The sequence below is a fragment of the Helicoverpa armigera genome, chromosome 9 (genome assembly GCF_030705265.1).
Source record: "Helicoverpa armigera isolate CAAS_96S chromosome 9, ASM3070526v1, whole genome shotgun sequence".
Lineage (NCBI taxonomy): Eukaryota > Metazoa > Arthropoda > Insecta > Lepidoptera > Noctuidae > Helicoverpa > Helicoverpa armigera.
The window spans coordinates 4,929,407-4,949,052 of record NC_087128.1 but is presented as its reverse complement, the minus strand read 5'-3'; the positions used below and the strand labels follow the sequence as shown (position 1 = coordinate 4,949,052).

The 19,646-nt window shown below is 35.0% G+C and overlaps 4 protein-coding genes across 5 annotated transcripts; 3 read left to right on the top strand and 1 right to left on the bottom strand.

Moving 5' to 3' along the window:
* Positions 1-3,197: 3,197 nt before the first annotated feature.
* Positions 3,198-4,216, top strand: LOC110371557 (protein Asterix). The gene is made up of 4 exons (XM_021327877.3): positions 3,198-3,452; positions 3,586-3,697; positions 3,777-3,892; positions 4,057-4,216. Exons 2-4 carry the CDS (start codon positions 3,586-3,588, stop codon positions 4,153-4,155), a joined length of 327 nt encoding a protein of 108 aa, XP_021183552.1. The 5' UTR covers positions 3,198-3,452; the 3' UTR covers positions 4,156-4,216.
* Positions 4,217-4,673: 457 nt separating this feature from the next.
* LOC110371526 (obg-like ATPase 1) lies at positions 4,674-15,577 on the top strand. 2 transcript variants are annotated; one of them, XM_049839437.2, is made up of 11 exons: positions 4,674-4,866; positions 5,233-5,418; positions 12,312-12,368; positions 12,785-12,912; positions 13,285-13,460; positions 13,785-13,862; positions 13,948-14,045; positions 14,132-14,272; positions 14,437-14,533; positions 14,845-14,992; positions 15,272-15,577. In XM_049839437.2, exons 2-11 carry the CDS (start codon positions 5,234-5,236, stop codon positions 15,355-15,357), a joined length of 1,194 nt encoding a protein of 397 aa, XP_049695394.2. In that variant the 5' UTR covers positions 4,674-4,866; position 5,233; the 3' UTR covers positions 15,358-15,577. The 2 variants fall into 2 exon arrangements, with proteins under 2 accessions (XP_049695394.2, XP_063892400.1); XM_064036330.1 differs by having other exon boundaries at positions 4,675-4,866; positions 5,233-5,414; positions 12,308-12,368.
* On the top strand, positions 5,425-12,300 carry LOC110371524 (adenylate kinase 9). Its single transcript, XM_021327846.3, has one exon. The coding sequence runs from the start codon at positions 5,795-5,797 to the stop codon at positions 11,882-11,884; it is 6,090 nt and encodes a 2,029-aa protein (XP_021183521.3). The 5' UTR covers positions 5,425-5,794; the 3' UTR covers positions 11,885-12,300.
* Positions 15,499-19,439, bottom strand: LOC110371525 (protein PTHB1). Its single transcript, XM_021327847.3, has 11 exons — positions 18,868-19,439; positions 18,691-18,779; positions 18,351-18,615; positions 18,169-18,280; positions 17,732-17,873; positions 17,313-17,630; positions 16,755-17,237; positions 16,368-16,675; positions 16,118-16,293; positions 15,906-16,035; positions 15,499-15,839 (listed from the first exon to the last, which is right to left on the bottom strand). Exons 1-11 carry the CDS (start codon positions 19,122-19,124, stop codon positions 15,588-15,590), a joined length of 2,532 nt encoding a protein of 843 aa, XP_021183522.3. The 5' UTR covers positions 19,125-19,439; the 3' UTR covers positions 15,499-15,587.
* Between the last annotated feature and the right edge of the window lie 207 nt (positions 19,440-19,646).

Genomic DNA, 19,646 nt, shown 5'->3' with positions numbered 1-19,646 from the left:
CATTATTTTTATTATGCCTAAATGTGTGTCCGGCAAACAAATTGAATAGCGTAGGACTATTAAAATTTAATATCAAGTAAATGGCTACATTATTTTAGATTTCACATGTAAATGGCAGGGCGAGGCGTGCTGCGTGCCAGCCGCGGGCGGTGGGCGTGCGCCGATCGTTTGACCAATCGCAGACCAGCTCCGAAGCCGCCGAATATTTTCCCTTTTTTCAACAGCCAGTTACATTAATTGCCCATTTGCATATTTCGACCATTACTCGGGAAATACATGAGGTAAATATGTTTTGGTAAGTTTTTTTGTGCAAAGAAAAACGGCTATTCGACACCAATATATTATGTAGGTAGGTACCTACCTAAAAATATATCTAAGGATGGATTGAATTGAACCTACACACTTAAGTAAGTAGATAGCATAAGGTAGGTATTAGCACAGATTATATAATAGTTACTACGTAACAGATAAATCACTCCATACAAAAAAGTCCATACCTACTGTTATAAGCACCTACAAGTTCCCCAACTACCTACAAATTCCTAGCTGCGTTATAAAATGAACCTTAAAAGCTCGAGCGCTTGATTGTTATTCCAATGCGATAGCGCACAGTTCAGTGACCGCAACCGTGCCGTGGCCGTGCTTAGGGTTGCTTCTTACAATTTATTAATATTTAAGTAGGAAAACAAAGTTACGCTTATTTTAAGATAGCCTTTTTTAAAACTGAGTTTTTAAATAAAAATTAATATCAAGAATATTTTTCTTTAGTTAAGTATTGTATTGCCTACTAAAATGGAGTATGGGTACATATTACTAAATATTACCTAATACGTGAGCATAGGTAAGTACTTAAGTAAAGCTTTCGTAAAATCAAAGGCTGTTTCCAACTATTTTTCGAGCACAAGTGCCATACCCCATATTATGGTACAACTCCGTCGAGTGTTGATACATACCTAAAATTGGTTTCTGCGTAGCGACACGCGTAATGTTCCGAGTCGTCATTAAGTTGGACCAGAACTATACCTACTTACACTCGAGATGTGTTTTGATCATCGAGCTTACGTTTTGATCTACAAAACTCACAATACAGTTCATATAACTAAGTAGGTATCTAAAGTAAAATAAGTACCTAAAGATCTCTGTTGTTAAAATCATAAAGTAGATAAGTATTTATTTATTTAAAAAAAAATAGAATTAATAGATAAGTTCATGAATATAAAATGTTTCTAAATCTTACAATAGTCGCATATAAACCAACACAACTCAAAATAATCCATCAGTTTGTTAGGTAGCTTTAAAAACCTAATAAAAACCAACAGCATAACATGCCACGAAATAAAAATAATAATATTGGAGCGCGCGCGGCGCGTGTGACTATTGAAAGCCCTGAGCCGCGTGGGGCTACCGGTAACCCAGCGAGCGGTAGGCATTTATCGCGCGCAAGTACGTCGAGTGACAGAGGCCTGGTATTAGCTGCATAGGTCGATGTTAGGTTTCTTTTTCTCTCATCCTAATAAATTATATGAATAACTTTTTGGCCATATGTAGGTACGAACATGAGCGACATAGATTCAACCAGAGAATAAGTTTTTTTTTTGCTAAGAAAGGTCGGTTAACCAACCATAGAAAAAATTGCTCATACCATTACGAAGATTAAGAAATCATAAGGAATCGGATCGACTGAAAACCTGCCTACCATTTGCTGGCTGGTAAGGTTTTTCATGTAGATACCTTCTTGAATACCTACTCGCCGTGTTTGGTTCGATTTCGGAATTTTCGAAAAATAGCAAACCAAGTAATAATGTGGGTGGAGTAAGTTTATACCTACCTACCTAGTTCTATAAAAGAATTAGATACCTATGTATCTACCAGGAATTTATTAATCTCATTCAAGTTCTGTGCGTTGTTAATAGGTTTCCAACTCCGATTAACTTTTAAATCCCTTACCCATATCAATGCCTCTAAAGCAAGGCTCAGCTTGCGGCCCGCGCCTGAAAATATGGTTAGGTTAGGGGATGAAATTCACTATTTTATTTATACTTTGTAATCCAATTTATAAAAACTATTTAGGTGCTTTACAATATCAAGTTTAGGTAGGTATTTTAAAATATAATGTGGGTAGGTACAGATTTTGAGGTCCTAAGTACCTAAAAAAAATATAAAAATGGCAGTGGTAAATTCAATGTGAATCACGCCTCGTATCTAATGTTAAATAAATAAATTAAAAAAAAAACATTATTGGTCTTACTACAAAAACCTAAACATGTCATAAATTGACGTTTAAAAGTTTTTGGGTTAAGACGGTTTATGTTTTAATTTCCCTGTGTCAGTAAAATAAAAACATTCGCCTTAATCGGATCTTTAACTCAGTTCGCGAAACTGTTGAGATAATATCGTCTTTTTTAGGGTTTTCTTCATAAGTAATTAGGAACTAGGAAGTCTGTGAGGCAAGAAATGTCGAAACTTGAGTAGTGCCAATGGTGCCCAGACACAGGGAACGAAATCAACTCGAGCACAGATCTCGACAACGACTCAGCCTATGTATCTGCGAACCGAATACATTCGTACCTACGGTACCTATAGATGGATATTTTCCTTGGCTTTCGTGAGCTTATCGTATCGTCCCTTGCCCTAATCCCTTATCGATTTATGGTCTCTGCACACAGCGGGTGCGGCGCGGCGGGACGGGACGGCGACGTGACACAATATACTAGATCGTAGCGTCACGTCACGCCGAACGGGACGGGTCTGTGTGGCGGCCTCCGTAATATCTAGTACATTACAACTGCTCAGCGTCGCGTCGCCGTCCCGTCCCGTCGCGCCCCGCCCGCTGTTTGCAGCGACCATCAAGCGGCCCCCCTACAATAACATTGTGCACCATTACAATAACGCTATTTAATTGATCTCCTAGGTACCTTAGACAAGAAATCCAAGGACTCTTGCACAAGTGTCTTGCAGACACTTCGATTCGATAAGCGGGTTAGTTTAGCGTTAAATAGGTACACTACCAACAGTTGTGAATAAGAATATTTCGATCCCAACCGAACACTAATTAATCGAATATTTTTTTATCTTTTAGGTAAACGCCTAAAATAAAGCAGCGAACACATTTTTATTTGAACTAAACTTTAGTACTTTATTACATCACATGACCGTATAGCACAGCACTATCCTTAATGTCAACATGTTGTCACTGTCAAAATAGATAGACATTATCGATAACGATTTGTCATTCGTTTCGTGTCTGTTTCATTCATTAATTCTCATTTTATGAGAATTTGATGAAAATGAATTGAAGTAAACTGAACTACATACATAGTAATTCCATATTTTACAAGTAATATTATACTTCACTTTCAGTCATCACAGGCGACTGTGAAACTGACTGGTTTTATGATAAGGATACGTTGCAAGTTTCAATTATTTGTGGGCCCGTATTAAAACCTCAAAAGGTTGGTAATTAAGTTAATAGTCTTGTATATTTTAAAGGAATGTAGTCCGAAGGCGTTAAGTGACGCGAAGATTTGATAAAAAATCGTGTTCCCATAATAAGTTGTCACCAAAATGTCGTCGTGAATTTTCCAGATGCAGCTAACATCCGACCCAAGACGTGCTGACCGGGAACGTCGCTTCAAACCACCACCGCCGACGTCAGCACCAGCTGAAGACCTTACGACTGATTACATGAATATCTTAGGTGACATGCAATGCAGTTTGTTATCAACATCTGAGCCTTGACCTCAATTTTACTTTAATACAAGAAATTGTTCTTCCAGGTATGGTGTTCTCGATGTGCGGACTCATGATGCGCCTTAAATGGTGTGCATGGACTGCTGTCTTCTGTTCCAGTATTAGTTTTGCTAATTCCAGAGTCTCAGATGATACTAAACAGGTTTGTTCAATATAATTTACTGAATAAAAAAGTATTCCAGTTAACGGCCATCATAAGATATTTGACCTTATATACTATAGTTTATCCTCCTGAGAAACCTTATTTACATTAATATTAATGAGAGCTATTGATGTTTGTTATGGATTTCATGATGTTATTTCCAGATCGTGAGTTCCTTCATGCTGTCAATATCTGCTGTTGTCATGTCATACCTACAAAATCCTGCACCAATGTCACCGCCATGGGCTGCCCTTACAACATAATGTTTTTAAATGTTTTAAATAATAATTATAATATACATGTTTCAAACAAAATTACATCAAATATCAATTTTATTGAACTGCTGAACCCTTGCCAAGCAATATAACGAAGATAAATTTACAGTTATCTACACTTCTATAGTAATAATATTGATGAGGAAACATTTTTGTTTGTTTGTACCCTACAGACTTCGAAACTACTGAATCGATTTGAAAAATTCTTTCACTTTTGAGAAGCTTAATTATCCTCCTGTAACATAAGCTATATTTTATCTGGACTGCTCGTAGCATTAGCTCCCAAAGAATGCAATGGAAGTTAAACTGAAAAACTACTAGACTTGATTGAGAAATCTTTAACCGTTAGAATCCTATATTATCAATGATTAACATAAAAATTAATAAATGTAATTTGGTAAAACCGTGAGAAAGAAGTTGATGAAGAAAGATCAAAAAAGTTATCGAAGTAGCATTTTCTAACGAAGTATCAGCCGTCAGTATGTTGACATTTTTGACACGCCGCAAAAAGCAACGTCAACGTCACTGGTGAATGCCGGACGGGACGGATTTAATTTCTTCCCTGCACGTTTTCTCTACTTTCTAGATCAAGAAAATAGTAATACTAAGTACAATAAAACAATAGATGTACAATTGGTACACTGATCAATTAAGTGTCATTTGTTTTCAGTAAATAAAGTACTTATAACCAGCAATCAGGTAACTAATTTTATTATTCGGAGGTTATCTTACTCCTAACAAATTAATAAATTAAAATTGCCGATTTTATTCTAAACGCATGAATAACATGTAATATCAATCATATAAATTGATAGAAATAGTGAAAAATACACTTAAGATATTTCACAAAAATATTGCTCTGTCTATGCTGTACATAAATCATCAACATACTGTGGAATCTAAAGATAAGGAAAGGTCGCATTTCTCAGTTAAGGTGATGATGGAGGAGCACTTCATGAACTCAACTGATACTGAGGAGGTCAAGGTTCAGAGACAAGCATAACACAAAGTGTGACACTACCAAATTCCTATTATGTACTAAAATAAAAATGTAAACTTTTCCAGAATGCCTCCGAAGAAAGTTGAAGAACCTGAAAAGAAGCCATTGATTGGACGAGTGGGCACTAACCTAAAAGTTGGCATTGTTGGTGTACCCAATGTGGGGAAATCAACTTTTTTCAATGTGCTGACCAAAAGCCAGGCTGCAGCTGAAAACTTCCCTTTCTGCACCATTGATCCTAATGAAAATAAGTATCTGTTCTTTTTTACAACTTACAGTAACAATATAAACACTTTTTGACTGTTTTATATTCCCCTGTATTATGTGAACTTGGTGATCAATGTGTCTGAATCACATTTAAGAGAACTAGTGTCCAATATTAATTTTTGTAAATCTACCAGATAAAAACTAGATTACCAATGAATGCTCACACAGTAATATACATTTAAGAAAAAAATTACCCTTTTGGTGCAGTCCATGAAAAACGTTATGATGCTTGTTTTGTTACCATTCCAACCTACTTGTTTTTGGCTGCTTCTGAATTTTTATTTTAAAATAGTGAACTGTCAATTATTGACATGTGACACATTTTAATTTTAATAGAATATTGTATTACTGTGTGTAAAAATGATAGAATTAGAAAATTATAAAAGCAATATTGATGTAGTTGATAAATATGGCTTAAAAAATGTCAAAATTGGTAAAGGTACAGTATATACAGGAGATACACAGCTCATCAATGAACGAGTCAAAGAAAATGAGATAACCTGTAACCTATTAGGAGGTGCAGTAATTGGCTTGGGTAACACAATAGCCCCTTATCCTGAAGATACCAGATACTGTGATCTTTGGACGGATATTGATGCTCAAGAATTACACTTGATGGCCAAACCAACATGTTACCTAATCTTTGGGAAAGCGGGTGCGGGATCATTTAATCTCGGTGAAGCAATGGCGAAAAAGTACAACTGTATTCATTTATGTCCTAAAAATATATTGGCAGATGAAATCTCACAACTAAGTGACACAGGGAAAACTTGGGATTTTAATATGAGACATAATAAAGTATGTCTCTTTGATATGTTGTTGACTATGCTAAAAATTAAATTAAACTCTGAAGCAGTTCAACATAGAGGCTACGTAATATCTGGTTTCCCTATGGTGTCAGCAAGTAGAAACCGCCTCCATTACATTAATTCACTGCATGGGGAAGAATCATTCTTAGAAATTGATGAATTGTTATTTGAAACTATTCGTAATTTGAAAAAAAAGAAACCGAAGTCTGCAGATGCGGCTCATTCATCTAAGAGTAGTGAAATGGTAAACCCAGAAGATGAAGAAGAATTAGAGGAAGAAGAAGAACCTGACGAAGACCAGGATGCAGAAGAAGGTCTTGAGGAAGAGGAAGATAAACCTGCTGAACTACCAGAATTTGAGTTGGATACGTGTTCTAACGTTATAATCCACAAGAAACCTCATTTCCAATCAACACAAGCTGTGATTTTAAGTCAGTTCCAAGAGTTATTCAATTTAAGCCTCAAACCTGATATTATAATTTATATCACTTGCCCAGAACAAGATCTAGTAAAAATGAGAAGTCACAGATATATTAATTACAGAACAGGACAAAATATTATTAAACCATTTACTTCAGATTATGTTCAAGAAGATTATTGGCCCTCTAAGTACATTGTTAGTGACTACGAGAATCCTCATGAGGCTCGCGTTTTTCAACCAAAATATAACTGCAAACCACCTTTAAATTATGAAGAAGTAGTTATTCAGCAAATTTGTAACTATAAAACTTTCGTCTCTCCATATATGGAAAAGAAATTGAAAGACTTTGATCCTAAAATGGTTATAGAATTAGATGGTCGTACTTTATGTAATCAAATGCTTCATCTGGTTTCAGAAAGATTGATTTTAATGAGATTACAGCCTGTTATTTTACCACAACCATTGAATTTGGAAACTCCACCTGAAGATCTGGATGAATTTTGGGCTGCTGTGGCAGAAAATAATTCAATCCGCAGTGGTAACATTAATTTTGCATATCACGCTTCTCACTGGTTTAACAGGTGCCCTGTTGAACTAAAACTAAGACGATCAGTAGTAGGAAACCCCAAATATGCTGTTATGTTGTTCGATCATGTTTATCTGATGTCTTCACTAAACAATTTCATATTATTTAACAGAAATCCACGACGTTACTTAAGGATTAAATATTTGGAACCAACTTGCAGAGTTATAGTAGTAGGCACAAAATCTTCTGGAAAATCGTTAATTTCTCATTGTTTATCGTGGCTGTTTGATGCTCCTATATTACATTATGACTCTATTGTAGAATATGAAAAAGAAAAAAAGTTTGGCATTTTTTCCAAAAGTATTTTATCTGAAATAATTGCTACTCTAGAAGACGCTCGGATTGAACAATGGCAAATAGCAGATGCAGATCGAGTAACAAAATTAAATGAATGGTGCAAGTCTGCCTTGCAATTGTTAAATAAATATCTACCTTTATTACAACAAAAAAAATCATATGAAGAAAATAAGACAAAACATGATAAGAAAGAAAAATCTGATGAAGATCAGGAATTGACTGAGGAAGAGCTAAAAGAAGAAGAGCAGTCTATTACGGACCCTGAAATAGAAATTGAACCAACATTTTTAAATGAATTCAATAATCTAAGAACGCAGCTGTCATTTCTTCCAATATTGGACAGTATAGAGGAATGCCAAAAGGCTCTTACTGATGAAGACCTATCTCAATATGCACCTACTGAATTGTCAAATGAAACAGAGAAGCCACAAATTCCTATGATAGGCGATGAAGATGTTACTATAGCCATTTCTAATTATATTAAAGCGAATGAATTGCAAAAAGAACTCGTGCCAACTACTGAAGAAATAATGACAGAAATCATCAGATTAATAAATGCGATTGACACTGAGCACCAGGAAAAGACTCAATCAGATGAAATGTATGGAAAATACATTTTAGATGGCTTTCCATCGGATCCGGAACATTGGAATTATCTCATCGAGACTAAGTTAACTCCTGATTACACTATAGCAGTGATTGAAAATCGGGAGATCGATCAAGATCTTTATGAATATTACAGTAAGGCTGACAAATATACTCGTACTAAACGATACGCTGAGAAATTCTTTTTGGCAGACGATCCTTTACTTCATGCTAAATTGCAATCAATACAATTGCAACGTTTGCAAGAGTCTGATTTACGAATAATAGTAGAAAATTTAATACACGATACTCTTGATATTTTGTTCGGAACTGAAACACTGTCTGATGAAGAAACTCTTCAAAAACCATCTTTAGAAGGAGAATCTCAAACTCAATTTATTTCACATCTTACAGAAAAAATTGAAAAATTTCGCGAGGAATGGGATAGTGTTAAAGTAAGGTTAGAGGATAAATCCAAAGTTTACATAGAAATAGAACTTGAAAGTAAAAATGATGTGCAAGTTATCGAAGAAATGTTAGCAAAACTACGCCTGGGCTATATGTTTTCGGGAGAAGTTGATGAAGAAGGAGAAGGCGACTCACCAGAAGAGGACGAGGACGAGACTAAAAAAGATCTTCTTACCTACAATGACTCCCAAATTCTATGCGAGACGAATACATACTGCCCGGTAGCGTATTATGACATTGGTATTTTATGGGAGGGAAAACCAGAATTTTGCCTTACTTATAATAACAGAAAACATTACTTTTGCAAGGAAGAATTCTTAGAAAAATTTAGGAACAATGTAGGTAAATATCAATTTTATAAAAATCCTTTTAAAAAAATACCTAAATTGAAGATCTGTGTAATAGGATGCGCTGGTAGTGGTACAACAACTTTATCCAAATTCATATCTAAAGAGCTCGGATTAGTACATATTGATTATTCATTCGTTGTTACCGAATATTTAATTCCAAGACATTATAAGAAAGTTGGACGACAATTTGAAAATATATTTACTGATGAACCTATAGACGACGAAGGTGTTGTAGAATTTCAAATGGGTGAAGAAAATCAAAATCTCGATATATTGACAAATGAAAAGGAAACGAGGCGAATGTTGTATAATCACTTTGAACGTGGTGCTCCCATCGCATCAATACTTATGCATAGACTACTTCAGAGGGCTTGGTTCGATCCCCAACTAAAAATGGGATTTGTTATTGATGGCTACCCAAGAATGCCCAACGACATTGAGGACATGCTAGCGTGTTATAGTATACCCGATGTGGTGATGGAATTGGATACTTCTTTAGAAACCATCCTCAAGCGTATGGTTCCCATAATGTTCAATCGATGGAAATCTCAGCAACATGAGGCCAAACGGGTAGCCGCTGCTAAGCTACAAAAAGCACGAAAAGAATGGATGGATGTTATAACAAAAAAAATTGTAAACAAACTTATTATAGAAGAAATAATTGACTCAATTTTTGCGTCTAGACCCGATGCCGCGGCTACTGAGAGTGTCATAATAGATGCACATCCTGCAGGATCTGCTAATGTTGACCCAGTCTTATTTAATACATATAATGAAATGGTTCTAGAATATCCTGAGCCGAAAGATACAAATGTGTGGGAAAAAGCCGATGAAGCACGTGAAAGAATAGAAGCCAGATTAGAACTTATATATGAAACTGATTTAGATAATCTCGGTGCACTAAAAGAAGCTTTAGCGGAACAAAGAATTAAGCTCGTAACAATTAACGGTAACAAACCCTTTAATAAAGTTGCAAGGGATGCTTTATCGAAGTTGACACCCTTGAACACAAGAGGCTCATCATTTTTCGAGCAAACTTTTGTTGTTAGTCCTGATATTGCCGAGGTACTACTTTTGAGGGGTTTTATTTTTTTTAGCAAGTTCTATCGTCTTTGTCCAGTATATATCTTTGAAAATCCAACAACTATATTGAATTCTTATAAAATTGCAAGACGTAAAGGTACACTCTTTCCAGTTGTCCATAGATGTTTTATATATTTTATTAGCAGTGCAGATAATGTTATTAAGTTTCGCACTAATCCGCTGAAATATATAACCAGTGAAGTTATTAAGTCCTATTTCGAGTATCCTCTAAGGATCGGTATTATAGGTTCACCTAAATCAGGAAATAGCACACTGGCTGCGAGACTGGCTAAACAATATGGGTTAATAGCTTTATCGAGAGGAAAGGCCGTGAGAAACGTGTTAGAAAATTTTCACTGGTCAGAATTGGCTATCAAAATATCTAAAAAACTTCGACAGGGACAAAAAATGGATGATGACCAAATTGTAAAAGCTATTCAAACTATGGCAATTGATCATCGGACGGTTACCTATGGATTCATATTTGATGGCTTTCCTGCTACACCTTACGAAGCCAGAGGGTTAGTCAAAAATGGTCTTTACCCTAATATAATATTCGATCTTAATTCTAAAAAGCTGAAAGTAATAGAAAACGCGGAAAATGAAATTTATTATGACATATTAAAATATATTCCTCCTTTTCCAATACCTCTTATCGAAAAAAGGTACGAGAATTGGCAAATAAGGCGACATAAAATAAGAAAATGGATCAGTGATGATTATCAAAATATAATCCGTTTGGACGGAAACCAATCTAAATGGCATGTTTTCAAACAGGTAAATGATGAACTATCGCAGGTAATTTCTAAGATACATTTCTATGTCTGCAATGTTGACAATGATGTTGTGCATGCGATGTGGATTTCGAATGCAGCATTTGAAGAAAGACAATCAGAGTATAAGGATTTGTGTCCCGTATGTTTACCTAATAGAGTGTACAAGCATATGACCGGCTATGCATCCGATAAAACTGGCATTGTCCAATATCAGAACAAATTTTATTGGATCTGTCCGGAACATATAGATGAAGTAATGAAGTACCCACAAACACACCTGAAACCTTCAAAAGTAGAAATACCTGATTTGCCTGCTGTCATCAAAATAGTTAACTTAGATTTCGTTTATGCAAATGGTATATGCATAGTTACATATGCTGAAAATTTACCAGCACAGATAATAAAAAGCGGCACTAAAGAGTTTGCTGCAAGTTATGGTGGTAAAGCATACCTATTTTGCAGTGATACATGTCTCCGTAAGTTTTTGAGTAAACCGTTTTTGTATTACGACATAACTGTTTTCCAAGAAACAAAACTGTTTGCCAAATTGGACTTACACAAACTTCCTGACATTGGCTACTTAGAACAAACTTTGGCCAATATTTTAACAGCTGCATGTTGCTCAGTCAATGTGTTTAGACCAAAGTATCCAGGGCTCTCCTTTCAAACATCTGCTTTGATTCACATAGCTCTATATTTGAAGACAAATAATCCTCGAATAGAAAAAAGTAAGAAGAAAATGTACTTAAAGGCTTTGAAAGTATTTGAGGCTCGGTGCAAGTTGATATTAAATGTAGGTTTACGTTTGAGGGCTATGGATAATCCATTTTTGAGCTATCCTAAATGTCTGCACAGAGCGCCCACACTTCGACCTAGTAAAGTTGAAGAAGACTTTTATTCGTCGGTAGATTTGCAGAGACCGTCCGCCATGCTTCAGAGGACTTCTAATTATGTTCAAATGCATAAACCGTCATTCCATCACCCACAATCGAGGCGTTCAACAGTAACAAGTCAGATGAGGAGAAGCACCATAGGTGCCATGTCTACCATCGAGCAAACAGAAGAACAAAACTGAGCACTTATCGCACTTACGTTATGATTGTGTTCACTTTGAATACATTCACTTTTTTTTAAGTACCTACATAACTTACTAAAATGTTCTAATGTTACATTTATTGTTCATCTTAGAAGAAGCAAATATTAGTTTAAACTATTTTAACTGTAATTGTAGAATTAAATATTTAGTTTTCTTTATTTTATTATTTGACTAGTTACCAGAATTGTATTTTTTTAACAAACTAGAATATTGTAATTTGAATTCTAAAATTACACTATAAACGTAACTAATTCAAGTTTTATTTGTTTGTCGATGCCAAGAAAAGCAAAGGTACATAAGGTTAGCAATCCATATGTACAGTTTTATTAATATTTATCTTCATTAAGTATGTTCATTAGGTATTAATTTGTATGCCTAACCAAATGTATTTTATTTCAGCACGTAGGGTACCTGTGCCGGATGAAAGATTTGACTACCTCTGTGAATTTCACAAACCAGCAAGGTGAGTTACATTTACCTCATCATCCTCATGCCCTTATCCCAATATTATTTTGGGGCCATACAGCATGTCTTCTTCATTTCTTCTTCCATCTATATTTAAACAAAGAAACTACTGCTTAAAATTAAAAATTCAGTTTATGAATTATTATATTGTATTAATTTTAAATTACAAAGTAACAATACAAACAATAATAACATTTTTTTTTATTAAAACCCATATCAAGATAGTGACAGCCTTACTACAAAAACTTAAGCATCTGTTGAACACTTGTCTAAGAAAAGTGTGGCTGCAAAACGGACCTTATTTCGTAATAATCTGTAATTTTTTTAGACAATTGTTCAACAGACGTTTAAAAGTTTTTGTGGTACGACGGTGTATGTTTAATCAAATGGAGTATAGATGATAATAAATTGTAGCAAAGTACCTGCATTCCTGAATGTGGTAGACATCGCTGGTCTTGTTCGTGGAGCAGCTGAGGGCCAGGGTCTTGGAAACGCCTTCCTGTCGCATATCAAAGCCTGCGATGCTATTTTCAATCTGTGTCGTAAGTTTTTTTAATATACTTTAACAATTCATTTTCATATATTTATTTGCATCCCATGATGTTACAATAGATGTTAATGAGGCTAAAGCTAGGTAAAATTATGGATCCTATTAGAGCACAGCAAAGGAAGACATTGCAAAAATTGAATTATAAAATTTAAATCAGTTTTTTACTTTTTCAAATGATTTCTGTCTGTTTTTATTCGGCCGGGAAACTTCAAAATACCGTTGAACGGAATACTATTGACAATATAGGTTAAATTTAAAAAAACTACTTTCCCTAACTTTAAATATTTGACTACTTACTACGAATATTTTTAAGTTCATTCGGAGAATGAAATATAGACGGATTTTCCTAAATAATTTCTTTCAGGTGCTTTTGACGATGAAGACGTTATCCACGTTGATGGTGATGTGAACCCCGTAAGGGATTTAGAGACCATTGGAGAAGAACTTCGGCTGAAGGATGAGGAACAATTGATGCAAAACTTTGAGAAACTCGACCGAGTTGTCAATCGTGGTGGAGATAAAAAACTCAAGCCGGAATACGTAAGGAAACTTAAAGCTAATATGAATATGAGATTATAATAACTACTTATTATTATTTCGCATGCTCAAGACACAGGCTGTAGCCTAGTTTGAGGGTAATTTTCAAAGGTTTATTGTAATTATTTTTTGATCAATAAAAAGAGGTTTCGCCCGCCTCCCGTGGAAACTACTTCGCGAACTCACATAAAAAGCGGATATCTTTTTGAAATCGGATTAGTAGTTCCGGAGATTGTGTTTGCGTTATGGCAAATACACTCTTCAGCTTTATATTAGAGTAGATTTGTAGATATTTGAGCTGATAAATGAAACTTGCCTATTTTTCAGGATGCACTCACAAAGATCAAGACTATTCTAGTAGATGAAAAGAAACACATTCGATTTGGAGACTGGAGTGCAGCTGACGTGAGTAATTTTGTAATAAATTAAGTATTGTACATGTCTATAGAATTTTGAACCCCCAAATAATATAGTATTTTTGTCATTTCAGATAGAAGTACTCAACAAATACCTGTTTTTGACATCCAAACCTGCGCTATATCTCGTTAACCTGTCAGAGAAGGACTACATTCGGAAGAAGAATAAATGGTATATCATCATCATCATTTTTTTTTAAGGAATACAAGCCTGTTTCTCTAGATTTTATGATGTTACATTTATTTTTTCCTTTTCAGGTTACCAAAATTGAAGGAATGGATTGACAGGAATGACCCTGGAGCACCTCTAATTCCTTTCTCCGGTGTTCTCGAGATGAAACTATTTGAGATGGACCCCACAGAAAAGCAGGCCTTCTTGAAGGAACACAATATCACTAGGTAACTAACACTTTGTTTTATTCAGTAGTGTAAAACTTGATTTTGTTAGTCATTGGGTCCTAACCAGACTATTTAACTACCATTAATGCCGTTATTATTCAGAAAAGCTAGCGAATTATGTAATTCTACTTTTCGCAATAAATATTCTTACATTTGTTTTACAGTGCATTGGACAAAATCATCGTTCAGGGTTACAAAGCTCTACAATTGGAGTACTTCTTCACGGCCGGTCCCGATGAAGTCAAGGCGTGGACTATTCAGGTAAGCAAACATAAGGAGATTATTCAACTTCCATAATGTGATTATGAAGATTTTCTGAAAGTTCTATTCAACGAATTTTTTTTACTAATTGTAATACCTACCCCTATATGTTGGTTTGTTTTCCAGCTAGACATTAACATACGTACGATCGATCTTTAGTATTCTGAAAGTAACTAAATGCCGCATAATATTATACCCTAGCTAGTATGTCTACTTACACAGTAATAACCTATTATTTAAATACATCCTTTGGACTCTCACTTTCCCCTTTTTGGGTCTCAAAAGTAAGAAGGTCATAATTTTACTTTCAGAAAGGCACAAAGGCGCCTCAAGCCGCTGGCAGGATTCACACGGATTTCGAAAAAGGTTTCATTATGGCTGAAGTGATGCATTTCAAAGACTTCAAAGAGGAAGGAACTGAAGCGGCTTGCAAAGCTGCCGGCAAATACAGACAACAAGGTATGTACGCGTTATGACAAAATCTCTTTTCAGAAAAAAGTGTTACGCGAGTTCTTCTAAGCAAGACACATGTAAACTGACAAAACTGAAATAAAAGTACATACTAGCATAGAACTTATAGTTTTTAAAAAAACTTTTTAAAATTTTGTAGGCATATTTTCATAAAATGCAATCATACTTATTTTTATGACTTTTTTAAACAATTTATTTCTCCTAATTCCATTGTGATTGCTTATAGTGACTGTGTGACTCAAAAATGAAACTTGCTTCGTATTACAGGCCGAAACTACGTTGTCGAAGATGGAGACATAATTTTCTTCAAGTTCAACGCTGGTGCCGGTCTAAAGGATGCTAAGAAGAAATGACGTGACAAGGTACTCCTGCTGTTGGTACATATGCTGTATCTCAACCTCGTCTTATACTCTCTGCTACATGTCGCTTAAGACCGTATTTTGTACACATAATATTAAAGAAAAAACTCCCTTAATAATGTAATGAAATAAAGCTTGTTGATGTTTGTAAAATTCAAATTTATTTAAAAACAATTGTAACAATTAAGGTGAAGTAATAAATAAGTTTAATAATTATTCTGATTTTATAACACTTCCACGAACTCTTGTATTCGCAACACTTTCTGGGCATCCTTTTCCGCGTCGTCGCTTTCAAATATTTCAGCGAACATTTTGTCGAAGATCTGCCTGATTTGTTTCAGAAACCGCTTTAGATTGAAATGTGACAATATACCTTGTTCGGTAACTGGAGCCAGTTTTTCTTTATCCTTTTCATTCTTTTTGAATAAGTTATTTAAAATATAGGATATAGCTTGCGTTACGGCCTCTTCCCATTCCTGGCAAAAATATACCGCTTTAGTATTACATTTAAAAGCATATAATTTTCAATTTTATTAACTTACTTGATAATTTTCGTAAAGTGAACCTAGAGACATCATTTCTTCTATTAGTGTTACTTTAAAATCATCTTTAGACGACTGCTTTAACAAGATAATTAAAAGTTTTCCAACCGTTGCTAACGCACCTCCCGCTCTAAAAACCACAGAGGTCCAATATATGTTTTTAAAGTACAAAGACAAACGATTTTTTGCACAGTCTAGCCAACTCTATTTACCTGCATACAGCTTCTTTACATTGAATAATTTCGTATACCACTTTGATTAATCGTGTATGTGTATCCTTCATGAGAAATTCTAAAGGATCGCAGTCTCCCGGAGGCAATGCGCCGTATTGCACCAAAAGTTTTTTCTGCACTATCGTGAATTGTTTCTGAAGGACATTCAGCTCATCCTAGTAACATTTAAACATAATTATATACTTTAAACTATTTACATTTGTGTCACCATTTTATTTTTTGTAGTTACCTCTAATTCTTTCAATTGATTACGCTCCTTTGCATGAGTTTCGACGCATTTTAAAAACTTGTGAATAAGTTGTTTAATGAATTCTTTATCGTTAATTATATTGAATTTAAAATCTTTAACGCCCATCCGTGCGTTGTGATCCATTAATTTAATTAGAAAATGATCTAATACTGAAGTTATTTCAGTGAAATCTTCTGCTTCTATTGTATATTGCTCTAGATCAGTTTTGAGTGTAACGGTTTGTTTTGTCGCCCTGTAAGAAAATGTTATGGTGTTGCCATACTTTTTTAATTCGTCCTCTGAAAAATCTGCAACAGAGCAATAATTTAGTCTAGAATAAGCATAGGCATAATGCACTTGAATCAGTATCTAACCTATGTTACTCACCTGTAAATATTTTTGGAAATTCTATACATGGTTTATTTGTTTGTATTCGTAATTTAAAACGGCCATCGTCAATATTTTCAGTTGGTGTACAGTAAAGGCTTAAAGGTAACAACACATTTCTAGTCAACACTGCTATTTTGCCTGTATTGTCAGTTATGGTCAATAATATTTTCACTTGAGTGTCAGATATATCCCCTTCACTGGTCAGGAATACTTGGTTCTCTATTATTTCAGTCCCATTAACATCATCTAAGCATATTGTAGATTCTGAGCAGGAAAATGGCGAAACGCAAATGTAAGTCACTTGAACACTCAAAATAAATTTTGGATCTTCGCACGTTAGTATCACAATTACTGGACACATCAACAAGTGTAAGCTCTCATTCTTATCATTAGAGAATTCTTGAAATAAATTTTGTACTGGTTTGCCTACGTCTGCTTTTATTTTCAGTAGATGTTCCATTGATCTCCCATTATCAACATCTGCAACAAAAATGAATATTGAACAGAAATTGCTACAAAAGTTATTTAATTACTTATCAATTTCAAAGGCAGAACCTTCATTGTTATTTAAGATTTTCCGTAATGACTCTTCAACGACTTCTAGCTCCTTTTGTACGTCTTCCGGATCACTAATATCATTGATCATTGGTGGTGCGTTCGAGTTGAGATCCGGTTCAGTCCCTAAATAACCGACATTCACTATACCATTAGCGGATAGTGTGACCAGACCACCTGATAGAGATTTTAAGAAACATCGAGATATCGATATTGCGGGATGCAGTAGAGAACAACTCCATAGTAAAGTTGTACCCTCGTAAACGTACAATTTTGAATCGTCAGATGTTACCATCACGAGTAAACGAGCACCAGGTTCTGTAAATACACAAAACAACTTGAAACAAATGTCGTTCTAAATGCAAATTTTTCAAGCATAAATATCAATAGTGATGGGCCAAGATACATGAAAAACTTACCATAATACCAACCAATAAGATAAGCGCAGAAGCAAATCGGCATAAAATCTAATTTGATCATAAACTTCATCAGGCCATTGTCTTGGAAGCAGTAAACATGCCTTTCGCCAAGTGCGACTATACTTGAAAAGTTGTTACTGGTCTGAAGAAAAACACCAATGTTAGCAATATGTTACGTTATGATATTAATAGACAGCTGTACTGCAAGGAAGTTCACCCAACACTACTCAGTCTTACTAAGTGGTGAAGAGGCGTTTTTCGGGATGCTATTCTTTAGTATTTTTAATAAACAACTTTAAGGCTCTTGCTAGTTCAAGCTACCACTTCTCGAAGGAGTCGATACCTGCCTACGTCGTAAGTGTAGGACTACATAAGCTTGCATAATTTCTTAACTACGTGCTTTTAAGTGGGCACTACTTAAGAAATAAGACGTTTACCTGAATAACTTGGACTCGTGTAATTTCTTCACCTGCATTGTACACCCACTGTGGTATGTTCTTTTTATTCTGTCTTAAAGTAAGTTCGCTGGATTCTCTTAGTTGCTGATAACTGTAAATTAAAGAAATCATTTCTTTGAGTGTCCCATAGAGCCAAATTACGCTACCGAAAAGTTTCTTACCTGTATATTTCAATAACCCAAGTAGATTTGCATAAAACAAAAGAATCGCTGCTGGCAATATAAGAAACAGGTGATGGTATAATGACGTCGTTGAAAATACACATGAACAAGAACGTATCCTGATCGAAAAAACTCAAGCTTCCATCCAGACTTTGAATACAAATAAAATCTCTTGTTTTTATATTTCCAAAAGGCCCGCAAGTCAAACTATCTGCTTTCCTTGTGAATGAATGTTTAATAATAGGTACTAGGTAGTTTTGTTGACCTGGAATTAATTTAATAGGTAATTAGGGATTCAGTATTTATGTGCCCATTGTTATAAAGAATGATATTGTATTACCAGCTTCCATGTGACCTTCTTTTCTCTTCAAATGAAATACCTCATAGCTTTGTGGATGCAATACTAAAATCTGACGATCTTCACAATTCCTTTAAAAAAAAAATAGCTGATTGTCTCCAGATACAAAATTGTGAATCTAAAGGTATTTTTTCTAAAATATAAACTGGTATAACTCACCCTGTAAACTTCCCAGTCTCAATTTGTAGCACACCATCACTAAACTGTGTTTCTAATAGAACATGCGAGGATCCTTCATCTAAATTCGGCTTGTATACTTTCAGTAACGTTCCTTCGCCGACCAAAATACAGTCGCTATCACTGTGCGAATTGAACTTATCCACTTTCAAACAATTCGCATTTTGGATTCCCTCAATATCTTCCTCATTTTGCAGTTTATCATTAGACCACCATTGCTTTACTTTAAAAATAGACATTTTAATTATTGCTTATTCTTAGTTAATACCTAAGGTGTACTACCTCAAAAACCTCGATTCATTGTCGGTGTACAGTTGTCATGGTAACGTCTGTACTGTTTTGGTTAATTAACGTAGCGCTTAGGTAGGTATACGTATTCGGACCATGGGCCTATGGCAAATGGCAAGTCCTTTATTAGGTAATTCTATCAGGCAACACAACAATGTAGGTAGGATTAATTTACGGTAGGTTGTTTGTTGTTGGTCTAAACGTTCAACTCCTTATTTTTGACGATTGCACGTGACAATGCTGCTCAAGAAGGAAAGTATCTAATTGCCACCGACCGACAAGAACAAGTAGGTACCTACCTATTTTAATATATGTAGCCTGTAGGTACCTATCCCAACCCAACCGTATATAGTTATAAATGGGTAGGCACCTATTTAAGTAAAAGGTAAAGTAAGCCTTAATTAGGTACTGTAAATAAGTAGGTATGTTTGTTAGCCAACGGAGAGTCGCTCACTCGTGAGCCGTGGGTACTC

What these genes read in the sequence shown, in the direction of transcription:
- LOC110371557 (XM_021327877.3), top strand. Translation starts at nt 3,586, where the DNA reads ATGCAGCTAACATCCGACCCAAGACGTGCTGACCGGGAACGTCGCTTC. An exon ending in TGATTACATGAATATCTTAG is followed by an intron (nt 3,698 to 3,776) that starts GTGACATGCAAT and finishes TTGTTCTTCCAG; the next exon opens with GTATGGTGTTCTCGATGTGC. An exon ending in TCTCAGATGATACTAAACAG is followed by an intron (nt 3,893 to 4,056) that starts GTTTGTTCAATA and finishes TGTTATTTCCAG; the next exon opens with ATCGTGAGTTCCTTCATGCT.
- LOC110371526 (XM_049839437.2), top strand. Translation starts at nt 5,234, where the DNA reads ATGCCTCCGAAGAAAGTTGAAGAACCTGAAAAGAAGCCATTGATTGGA. An exon ending in AAAAACTCAAGCCGGAATAC is followed by an intron (nt 13,461 to 13,784) that starts GTAAGGAAACTT and finishes CCTATTTTTCAG; the next exon opens with GATGCACTCACAAAGATCAA. An exon ending in GAGACTGGAGTGCAGCTGAC is followed by an intron (nt 13,863 to 13,947) that starts GTGAGTAATTTT and finishes TTGTCATTTCAG; the next exon opens with ATAGAAGTACTCAACAAATA.
- LOC110371524 (XM_021327846.3), top strand. Translation starts at nt 5,795, where the DNA reads ATGATAGAATTAGAAAATTATAAAAGCAATATTGATGTAGTTGATAAA.
- LOC110371525 (XM_021327847.3), bottom strand. Translation starts at nt 19,124, where the DNA reads ATGTCTATTTTTAAAGTAAAGCAATGGTGGTCTAATGATAAACTGCAA. An exon ending in CACGAGTCCAAGTTATTCAG is followed by an intron (nt 17,874 to 18,168) that starts GTAAACGTCTTA and finishes GTTTTTCTTCAG; the next exon opens with ACCAGTAACAACTTTTCAAG. An exon ending in ATCAATTGAAAGAATTAGAG is followed by an intron (nt 16,294 to 16,367) that starts GTAACTACAAAA and finishes AAATGTTACTAG; the next exon opens with GATGAGCTGAATGTCCTTCA.